This window comes from Cottoperca gobio, chromosome 7 (genome assembly GCF_900634415.1).
Source record: "Cottoperca gobio chromosome 7, fCotGob3.1, whole genome shotgun sequence".
Taxonomy (NCBI): domain Eukaryota; kingdom Metazoa; phylum Chordata; class Actinopteri; order Perciformes; family Bovichtidae; genus Cottoperca; species Cottoperca gobio.
Window position 1 is genome coordinate 3,612,077 of NC_041361.1, and position 12,151 is coordinate 3,624,227.

General features: G+C 38.3%; 1 protein-coding gene across 1 annotated transcript; it reads right to left on the bottom strand.

Annotated features, from left to right (window-relative positions):
* Positions 1-3,350: 3,350 nt before the first annotated feature.
* LOC115011146 (chondroitin proteoglycan 2-like) lies at positions 3,351-5,563 on the bottom strand. Its single transcript, XM_029436137.1, has 4 exons — positions 5,531-5,563; positions 5,288-5,363; positions 4,763-4,789; positions 3,351-4,578 (listed from the first exon to the last, which is right to left on the bottom strand). Exons 2-4 carry the CDS (start codon positions 5,310-5,312, stop codon positions 3,758-3,760), a joined length of 873 nt encoding a protein of 290 aa, XP_029291997.1. The 5' UTR covers positions 5,313-5,363; positions 5,531-5,563; the 3' UTR covers positions 3,351-3,757.
* Positions 5,564-12,151: the final 6,588 nt, after the last annotated feature.

The following is a 12,151-nucleotide window of genomic DNA, read 5'->3' on the forward strand; positions in this document are numbered from 1 at the left end:
CACTACGTGTTTCCAAACACTGACAAACATCTGCACCGCTGTGTTCCCGACAGCATTCTGCTGATCAACTGAGCGCATTTGCCGACTTTGCAGCTCAGATATTTTAATTGAACTGCTCAGCAATCCGTCTGTAGTTGACTTAAATATGTTCCATATCTTTTTTCACTTTATGTGTACCCTGTTCAATACATGTGGACCGTGTTTGGCCCTCCACGTAGTCCCAGTTTTTAATGTTGGCCCTCTGTGAATGAGTTTGACCCCCCGGTCTACTGCTTGTTTTGCGCAGTCTCGCGACGGGCGGGGCTCCGCCCCCTACACACACACACGCACACACACACACACACACACACACACACAGCGGAGGAAAGGAGAGGGGAGAACTAAAAACAAATCTGCTGCTAAATGTTTTACTTTAAAATGACACAGTATAATTATTTATTACTTGTTAAGTTAAAAAATGTCAGCTCAAAATTGTCTGCGAGCCATATCGCGTTATCGAAAGAGCCATATATGGCTCGCGAGCCATAGGTTCCCGACCCCTGGTGTATTGACAGACATGGATGGGAGGATACACTTGTCACACTTTACATGCAGCAACAAGTGAGACAAGTGAAGTTGATTCGGGCCCGGTTGATGCAGCCGAGCAGACATCTTGGCGCTAGCATAGATATAAAACAATAGATGTGACATCTTCTAATGACATGAAAAAGTCAGAGAAAAGTCATATTATAGTATACCATACAAATGTCATTAAAAAGTTATGGTATAGTATGCTGTTCTAATGCCTTACAAAAGTCTTAAAAAACATCTATTATGGTATACCATAGGAATGTCATAACAAAAGTTTTAAAAAGTTTCTCCTACGGAACAGTACGACACAATCTCTTCCTAATATTTATTACCACACCGTGTGAATGCACAATAAGTAATTTCACTGTTACTAAAACTGATCCTGAAGTACAATTCCACCAATTCATCTACACTAGAGTGTGGCCCCAAGCGCAGTGAATATGTGATGAACTGCTGAAATCACACACTCACAGTTAGGTCCATCATTTTTATTTAGTTATTATTAAACCATGTTTCACTAAAATGAACATGAAGCACCATGTCAAGTAAGCCGAACCCGACCATCATTTGATTTGATTTGGATGCCCAAATAAGGAGTAAGCTGGAATTACTTTTTTCTGTCCCGTAGTTTTCAGAAGAAAATTAGTTATTTTTCCTGTAATATTCAACTTCTGCATGAGATCTTATGAACAGAATGTAGCTGAACTTCAAGGATCCAAAAATGCATCGGTCTGAATGACCTTACTTCCCTTATTGGATGCAGCTTACAAAGCGGTCCAAACCTCTCGCCCGTCTGGCTCCTCAATCCGTGCATTCATCCTCAAACGTGAAGAAACTCCTTTCCACTCTCCAAACGAGGAAAAGTTTTTGACTTAATTATAGATGCTAAGCCAACACTTAGGTGCCATCTAGTTTACATAATTGGTGGTGGTGGCCTAGTGGTCTTCAGAACACCAGAAGGTTGTGAGTTCAATACCAGGTCTGCCACCATTGTGCCCTTGAGCAAGGTACTTAACCCTGAGTTGCTCCAGGGAGACTGTCTCTGTAGTTAGTTCACTGTAAGTCGCTCTGGATAAGAGCATCTGCTAAATGACCTGTACTGTAATAATTGATGCACGTGTTTATCATGTATGCTGAATAAAAGTTCTGATACAAAAGGTTTCCAATTGAACATTCAGTCTGTTTATTTTCTGTTAAACTGTTGTCCATTTCAGTTGAATCAGCTTTGCCATCAGCAAACAAACATGACATTCAGAGACACAATAACTTAGCTTTTGGAGCAAACGCTACCTCGACATACTTGTGTATGTGTGTGTCTCTGAGTGTGTGTGTCCGGGTGTGTGTGTGTGTGTGTGTGTGGTTAAAAACAATTTAATTTCCGGCGGAACACCACCGTCAACAGGGAGTCTAGCATTTTATTTTAATTCTGTGTAGGATATGGGATGTGTCGTGGAAGAAATATGTTCTCAGGGCCAGAGGTGAGAAACAAGATCTCCTCCTACGATCACGTTCTTAAAACTATTGTATTTCTGGTCTTATTTAATCTTAGCGTAATAAATTAACAAGAAAATAAGTCACTGAAGATGTCTTTAAAGTCTTGATACGAATGGAGTTTATTTTACACATAAGTATAAAGCAAACTCTTGAATACGTTCTCTGGAGAAAAGCACCGGGTTCCAAACACTTGTGTCCCAGTTTATATACAGTTGAAACTATAAATCAAAAAAGAGGCCCTGTATGTCACATTCCTCTGACTCAGGTCTCTGGTATGATATCCTGTTGGTTTGGGAGGACATCAGCTCGTTCATGAGCCTTTCATGTGTTTATTACACCAGGCGGGGGGCTAAATAGCCCACCTGCTACTTTTCCATCAGATTGACCTCTTCTTGCTCTCCCCCTTCCTTAGGAACATGCAATACCCCATCCTCCCTCTAAGATACACTTATAGATGGCCTTCAGCCTAAAATCATATACACACATACATGACAGGTCAGTGCCTTGCCATCTCCCTGCTACTAATAAGAAAAAGATTTGGCCTCATCAACCATTAAAGGATACTTACAAATGTGTCTTTGCAACCAGTGTGCTAATATGTAAAAATGTAAGCAATTCAGTGACTTTAAGACTAAAAAGGTGTATGAGATCAAAACATTTATTAGCTGTAACACTACATTTGTTGTATACTGTTTATCTTGTACCTGTGGTTGCTTTTACATAGGCCGGACGAAGAGACGACTGAAAGACAGAATCTCTTAGCATAAGTATGCGATCAGAAAAGCTAATATGGATTACCATATGGCTAAGCACTTTCATAAAGTTAATAACAGCAGTCCAGAGACCCTTGAAGGTCTAGAAACCATCAGTAATAACATTTGTGATGGTAATCAACTGAAATTATTACTGCAAAGATAAACGTTTTATATACACCAAATGCAGGCCACAGTTTATCCACTAAATGAAGTTTGTTTTGTTAATTGCACTGATACATACGTTATCTATATATTCATGTTCCCTTAATGTGTTCACATTAAGACTTAAGAGAGGAAGTAGAAATACATGAATAATTGTGACAATAGCAAGAGCAATAATACAAAATAAAATGGGCCAGTTAAGCAGTTCCTTTGGCATCCTACATTGGCATAATCAATCAAATTAACCTTTAATGACCTTGATACAGTACAACTGTGAAATACTGCAGGACTATATTACAACACAAATAAAAGTGCTCTTGAAGATGCAAAATGTATAAGAAATTCTCTGGGAAACTGGTGGTATTTTATTGATGCGTGATTTTATTAAACATAAAATATAAACGAACAAGAGCACACCAATGCAACAGAATTAGAAACACCAACAATAACTAATAAAATAAGTAAAGCCTGTCAGATTAAATGTATATTGATAGATATGGATGGTTGGACATTTCCACTTTAACATGTACGCAGGCACAGGGAGCTGATGGAAATCAATCTGAAAATATTAGTGCCGAACATTTGATACATGAATTGTGTTTTAAAATGTATTGAAATAAGTGTATATAAGTCAGGCCTATAAAACCCAGCAGTACCATTATAAAGCAATTTTTCTACCTGTAAGCCAAATGTGAAAAATATGAGTTATCAAGCTGGATGTAGTACCCATATTTCTTTCCATCACAGAGGTTTACAGTATCTGTCGGAGTGGATGACTAGGGATGGTCACAGCACGTGCAGCTTTGTTTAAAGATCAAACCTGCTGAGCATTTTTGGATAGTGCACTTCCCATTCCCACAGTTGACAAATGTTGTTGGGTCATTAGCGTTAGCAAAGTGTCCATTATTGGCAGTACATGAGTTTGTAGAAGGTGACTTGGGAGGGCCACAGGTTTGCTTGAAGACCAACCCTGTTGTACATATATTGTTGTATGTTATCTGATTCAAACATTCGTAAAAACTGGTTGGGTCATCAGGGTTGGCGTAGCGCCCATTATCCTTTTTATCACAGAATGTTCCAGTATTTGTCGGAGTGGATGACTTGGGATAACCACAGCAGTTGTCCTCTTCGTTAAAGATCAAATCTGGTGGGCAGTATTGGAGGAAGGTTCTTTTACCACCACAGTTGTAAAAAGAATGTGGATCAGCAGTGTTGGAGTATTGCCCATCATCCTTTCCAACACAGAATGTTCCAGTATTCTGGGGATAGTCACAGTTGTTGATCACTTGGTTGAAGACCAAACCTGCTGAGCAGTGTTGGAGGTGGGCTATTCCCTTATCACAGTTGTAATAAGAATGTGGATCAGCAGTGTTGGAGTATTGCCCATCATCCTTTCCAACACAGAATGTTCCAGTATTCTGGGGATAGTCACAGTTGTTGATCACTTGGTTGAAGACCAAACCTGCTGAGCAGTGTTGGAGGTGGGCTATTCCCTTATCACAGTTGTAATAAGAATGTGGATCAGCACTGTTGGCGTAGAGCCCATCATCCTTTCCATGACAGGGGTTTTCAGGAGTATCTGCTAAACCGGTTGTAGCTGTAAAGAATCAGATCAGATAGTCAGAAATTGTGATAATGGAAAGAAATCATGATGGTTTTAATTAGTTTTTGAAAACATAAATGATATCAAGATCCTTGTTTGATAACAATTGTTGAATAGGGTACATTAGTTCTCTGCTAATAATACTGTTTATTATGATTATTGTACTTTATAAACTTACCCAAGCTGGCGATGATCAAACAGAGCCCTTCAAAGAGAACAGACTGGTTAGTGTTGGGTTACAAACAAGTCAGTTCAGCCTAATCACAATATAAAATAAAAACAAACAAAGGTTTTCTCACCTTCTTCTATAGGTCTCCAGCTTTACAGATAGGTTTGTCCAGATTCATTTGATATTACTCTCTGACATTTCAGCTTTTACCCCAAAACATTGGAGGCAAATGGAATTTTGTTTTATATTTAAAAGAAATCAACAACAATGTGTACTCCTGATAATCAACACTGTACATGTTGTATGGATAATCCAGAGTAATGGGGACACTGTTTCTGGAAAGAGTTGCCATTGTATTCTCTAAATCCAATTATTCAGTGGAAAGCACCACAAATCAAATTCAATTTCACTTTCACTGTAATCAGAGAGACACAAACTATCTGTATGGTTAAATACCACCAGAGGTAATTAAGTCTTTATCATATGGATGAACTGACCCTTTACGTAAACTTTTACTTGACCAGCTTGCCTTACCTGCAGTTACAGTGAGCTTGGACATGTTGTCACGTTGTGGATGAGCACAAATAGAAAACAAATGTTCAATTTTCAGCTGAAAAAAAAAGAAACACACAACTATAATAACATGAAGTAGATCAAAATCAAAAGATGCTGTGTTTAGTTTAGCAAGTTAGAGAGATGGAGCAGCTAAAGCAATACATAGCAACAACTAAGACATTATTAATGTCATTTGTTTAAATAAGAGAAAGAGATACTTACAGATATAATGGTGAAAGAAGCATATGCTGTCGCTCTTCTCTGACTGATGACTGACAGTTGTCGGACTGTGCTCTTATATAACGGATAGACAGCTGACAGGGTGCGGCAGTAATTGGGTTGTGACAATGAACGCAATGTTTGATGCTGATGGAATCTTGGACAATAAAACAAAGCCACGTCATGCCAGGCCCTTTTTACTTTTAATTACAATTATAGTCATTATATTAGCACGATACCACTAGATACCCATTCAGACTCAAAACTGTTGATTTTGAAAGATTAAGCAACAATATGCAGTTAAAGAACAACAAAAGGACAGCGGCAAACAACACAGACTGTGTTTTTTAATGTCTTACTTTATTATATGTTTGTTGCCTATTCATGTCAGTGAAACTTGCTTGCGTAAAACTCAACATCTTTACTAAGTGAACAAAGAAATAGAAAAACTTGCACAGTATAATAGAATAGCACTTCTGTGGCACTATTAGCACAAAGAGGAGAATTGTGCAACAAATATCTTCATCCAGACTCAAATTTGGGATTTTCATAGTCAGGATGTTAAAACCCTAGACCTACACCTGAGACACCCCACGTCTGTGGTATATTCTACATTTATTTTAGCTCCATTGAACTAAACAGGGGAAAACAAAGTACAATAATAAAAAATAACATTTCAACATACTATCAATAACAACAACATAGTTATGTCTATGGCCTTATCAATCAAAAAGCTAGTTTTCACCTGCAGTACCTGGCCAGCTGCTTATAGAATAGAATCCTCTTTATTGTCATTATACTGAGGTACAATGACATTTCTTAAGGCTTCTCTCGGAGAAAAGATAAATATTTCCACCTGATGTTCCAGCTCAGGCCTGTATACCGTCATCTCATTGTCAGAAATCAAGCCCAATACTATGACTGCATCTGCAATTTCAATTATGGAGTTGGAGGTGTGGACGGGGGTGCAATTGTACATGAAGAGTGTCAAAAGCATAGGGGTCAGCACCCAGCCCTGTGGGGTTCCTGTGTTAAGGATAAGATGTGATAGCAACTCTGACTTGCTGTAGTCAGTCTGAAATCTTTTAGTTCCTCTAATCAACAAATATGTTTAAAACCACTTCATGATATGATGTAAGGTATGTCAAATTACAATCATTTGTATAGACAAAGTAACAATACATTACATGAAATGAGCAACAGCAGCATTATCATGTAAGGTGCAGTATGTCTAATTACACAGAAGTTAAAAATAAGGAACAAGGAACAAGGAACAAGGAACTAACCCACACTAAACGTTAGCTTCACTGACAAAGAAAGCAATTACCAGGAGTATCATCAAATAAGGCATGCCCTGAAACAATGTAATGAACAACCACGCAAATAACAAATAGAAAATAGCAAATAGCAAATAGCATACACACCCATTTGAGACACACCTACCAACCACCTGATTGTTATTAATTACTATTGACAGTACTGAACAATACGTACAGTATAGCATTTTGTTTCTGTACTAAGCTAAAGTTTTCCACTCTTGTGATCCCTCTTCTAAACTGGGGTGAGTTTACAATGGCTCACAAAGCAAGTGTAGAAGAGGAATACACAGTACCTCAACATCTATTGGATGCATATTCATGTCACTCTCAGTTTGAATTGTATTCACTTAGGTGATCCCTTAACTTTTCATCTTGCACCAACATCTGGTTATCAATCAATGTTATTCCTCAATCAAGTTCATTTGTCAAATATTTAATGACCAAATACCTGCAAAACTAATGTATTTCCCATCACACTCAGTTGTAATGGTAATTAGCAAATGATGGTTCTATATTGTGTAAATGTTAGCATTTTCACTGTGAGCATGGCAGTAGTCTCTTAGGAGGATATTTGCTAAACATTTGCAGCTCTTTTATTTGCGTTTAACAGTTAACTTGTATTTGTCCTTTGTTTCTAAAAGATTGTACGTTTGATCTCATGCAACCTGTATTTTAGGGCATTTTGGATGGCACATGGAGGCAGTCCAGCAAGAAGGGAGTTGCAGTAGTCAAGACGAGAGATGACATGAGCCTGAACAAGAACCTGCGTCGCCTGCTGACTCAATCACTCTAAGACCACTAAGGGTGGAAATGAGACTAATTCTCAGCCTGATCATTACATCTCCACCTTGGAGATTTACTGGAAAGCAAAGAGATAGCAAAAAATGTGCGCATATTTACCACTCATCTCAGGTTGAGATAATTTCATAATGACAGAATGTGTGGCTCCTGAATCAACCAAATATGTAAGAACCTGTCCACCAACAACTAGATTGGTTTCGGGTAAAATCTCAAATAGTTGGGCTGAATACTTTGTATTTTTGACATCCTGTTGGTTTGTTAGCTTCTTTTAAAAATGCAATTGCACTGAGGATTGTCTGAGGTTGTTTGTGTGTGTGTGTACATATGTGTGTGTGTGTGTGTGTGTGTGTGTGTGTGTGTGTGTGTGTGTGTGTGTGTGTGTGTGTGTGTGTGTGTGTGTGTGTGTGTGTGCGTGTTTCACCTCACCTCTTCCGCCATAGTCATACCTCTCCGCTGCTCTTCTGGGTACTTTATGCAGGCTATTACAAACAACTGACAGCTCAAAATGGGAAATGATATCATGATTTAAATATCCTGTGTTGTCTGTAGCTGTTCTTCTTTTCTTCTTTAACTCCAAACTTAAGCTACTTTGCCTAATTTAAAAAATCAACCGTTTTTGAGTGGACTCTGGTGCAAATTAAAACTGATGAGTGCAGCGTTCTCACTACCCTATAGTGAACCTTTAAAATTTGAAATCAAAAGATTAAAATGTTAAGCATGAGGGGCCTTTGATCTTTTGTACCAGTTTCCATCAGTGTACAATTGCTTTGCAAAATGCAACATTACATTAACTAAACCCCACTATCTAACTGCCACCAGAACAGCGTGAATGTTTATCTTGATTAATATTAACAACATCAGCAGCCTTTCCCTACATCTTATATGCAAATATACACCAGCTGTGTGCAACATGTATCAAATGAAGTGTGCCAATACTTTTCTGAGTGCTAAGCACACACTGGCAGCAGACAGGTGCGTGCTGGCACTGACGGCACAAATTCCCATTTGACAACAGATTAATAATAATTATACTAATTATAATTATAATAATGATATAACAATGTTGCACTGTTCTCACTCTAACTACAGGTAAGGCAAGCCGGACAAGTTTCTTGTTGACCCAAATAACAAAAACACATATTTTCTCACTTCCTCCAGTGGCTTCCAGTCCCTGCAGACAACTTTTGTTTTATTTACCCATGTTTTGGTCTCTCAGGTAACAATGACACTTAATTGAATACCATTCATACAGAGAATCTAAGGTCCTGTAAGGTGATTTTTTAAATTGTATTAAAAGTACATTTATTATAATCAAAAGTTAAATAATTATAAATCAAAAATTCCATTCAGAAAATCACTGACAGCTCTTTCCAAAAGCAGTTTCCCCCTTACTCTGGATGATCCACACAGTACACACAGTGCGGATTATCTAAAATACACGTGGCTGTTGAATTTTTTTAACTGTAGAGCAAAGTTTTATTCACCTCCAATGTTTTAGGGTGACTTCAGAAATCTAAGAGAGTAATGTTTCATTAACTTGGACAAACAAAAACCCACCAGAAACTAGCTTGACTTTGTGCTGAGTACACGAACACAGCTCTCACTTCATTCCCGCAGTAGTCTACAGTAGTCTTTATGTATGGTTAAATGACTTTAATATAACTATGTTAAGAGTAAAGAGCTGATCCATTGTTCCATGACCAGGACTGAATCCACATTGCTCCACTTGGATTTTAGATTTTTGAGTTTGGTCGAATTTTAATATTCTTGCTCACTGACTGACTGACAGGCGCTTCACAGGAATAAATGCAATACACAATATAAAGTATATATTAGAATACAATAATTATGCCAAACTACAACAAAAATATGAATACAACAGATTGTATGGACCCAGTTTAGAGGTGAAATACTGCTCCCTATTAATTTGGAGCAAGCGGCCCGGAAATTACCCATTGAACCTTAAACTGCTAAAATCGGAGGAATTATGATCTGTGTTCTTTGTATTTTTCTGAATCTGTTTAAATGAGTGAAGAGTTGCATAGTCATACAAGCTAGCAAGAGTAAGAGTGCTTTTTCTCTAAAAAAATACTGTCACTAAATATAGAAGGCAATGCTGGCTTCTTCCACACAGGAAAATAAGTAGAAAAATACTTATTCCAGTTCTCAAACTTATGAGGACAGTTCATATTCTTAAACAGTAAAGTATAATTCCGTGTTTTGTTTTTCACTCCAAAGTATGTAAATGGTGCTTTTACATTTTGTTGACAAAATAGAGATTTGGACCTCTCTGCTGCGTTTGACACAGTGAACCACCAGATCCTCCTCTACACTCTTCAAGAACCGGGAGTCTCAGGCTCTTCTCTCTCCCTTCTCGATTACTAAGTAAAGGGCTTCACATACATGGAAACTTGGAGAGGGTCTCTGTCGGACCCCTGTCAACTCACCACCGGGGTACCTCAGGGCTTCGTCCTAGGTCCCCTCCTCTTTTCTCTGTACACCAACTCAATTAGCCCTGTCATTCCCTCTCATGGCTTCTCCTACCACAGCTACGCAGATGACACCCAACTAATTTAGTCTTTTCCCAGATCTGAATCCTAGGTGGAGGATCAGATCTCGGCTTGTCTGGCTATCATCTCTCAGTGGATGGCTGCACTACACTTGAAACTCGACCTTGACAAGACCAAACTGCTTTTTCTTCCAAAACTTTATCATCAACATCGACTATTTCCCCGACTCGGACTGCAAGGAATCTTTGTGTGAGACTGGACGACCAACTGTCCTTCATTGCCAGCATTGCTGCAACAGCCCGCTCCTGCAGATACACTCTTTACAACATCAGGAAAATACTGTACGTCCCCTACTGAGTCAGCAGGCGACGCAGGTTCTTGTTCAGGCTCATGTCATCTCTCGTCTTGACTACTGCAACTCCCTTCTTGCTGGACTGCCTCCATGTGCCATCCAAAATGCCCTAAAATACAGGTTGCATGAGATCAAACGTACAATCTTTTAGAAACAAAGGACAAATACAAGTTAACTGTTAAACGCAAATAAAAGAGCTGCAAATGTTTTGCAAATATCCTCCCAAGAGACTACTGCCATGCTCACAGTGAAAATGTTAACATGTACACAATATAGAACCATCATTTGCTAATTACCATTACAACTGAGTGTGATGGGAAATACATTAGTTTTGCAGGTATTTGGTCATTAAATATTTGACAAATGAACTTGATTGAGGAATAAAATTGATTGATAACCAGATGTTGGTGCAAGATGAAAAGTTAAGGGATCACCTAAGTGAATACAATTCAAACTGAGAGTGACATGAATATGCATCCAATAGATGTTGAGGTACTGTGTATTCCTCTTCTACACTTGCTTTGTGAGCCATTGTAAACTCACCCCAGTTTAGAAGAGGGATCACAAGAGTGGAAAACTTTAGCTTAGTACAGAAACAAAATGCTATACTGTACGTATTGTTCAGTACTGTCAATAGTAATTAATAACAATCAGGTGGTTGGTAGGTGTGTCTCAAATGGGTGTGTATGCTATTTGCTATTTTCTATTTGTTATTTGCGTGGTTGTTCATTACATTGTTTCAGGGCATGCCTTATTTGATGATACTCCTGGTAATTGCTTTCTTTGTCAGTGAAGCTAACGTTTAGTGTGGGTTAGTTCCTTGTTCCTTGTTCCTTGTTCCTTATTTTTAACTTCTGTGTAATTAGACATACTGCACCTTACATGATAATGCTGCTGTTGCTCATTTCATGTAATGTATTGTTACTTTGTCTATACAAATGATTGTAATTTGACATACCTTACATCATATCATGAAGTGGTTTTAAACATATTTGTTGATTAGAGGAACTAAAAGATTTCAGACTGACTACAGCAAGTCAGAGTTGCTATCACATCTTATCCTTAACACGGGAACCCCACAGGGCTGGGTGCTGACCCCTATGCTTTTGACACTCTTCATGTACAATTGCACCCCCATCCACACCTCCAACTCCATAATTGAAATTGCAGATGCACTCATAGTATTGGGCTTGATTTCTGACAATGAGATGACGGTATACAGGCCTGAGCTGGAACATCAGGTGGAAATATTTATCTTTTCTCCGAGAGAAGCCTTAAGAAATGTCATTGTACCTCAGTATAATGACAATAAAGAGGATTCTATTCTATAAGCAGCTGGCCAGGTACTGCAGGTGAAAACTAGCTTTTTGATTGATAAGGCCATAGACATAACTATGTTGTTGTTATTGATAGTATGTTGAAATGTTATTTTTTATTATTGTACTTTGTTTAGTTCAATGGAGCTAAAATAAATGTAGAATATACCACAGACGTGGGGTGTCTCAGGTGTAGGTCTAGGGTTTTAACATCCTGACTATGAAAATCCCAAATTTGAGTCTGGATGAAGATATTTGTTGCACAATTCTCCTCTTTGTGCTAATAGTGCCACAGAAGTGCTATTCTATTATACTGTGCAAGTTTT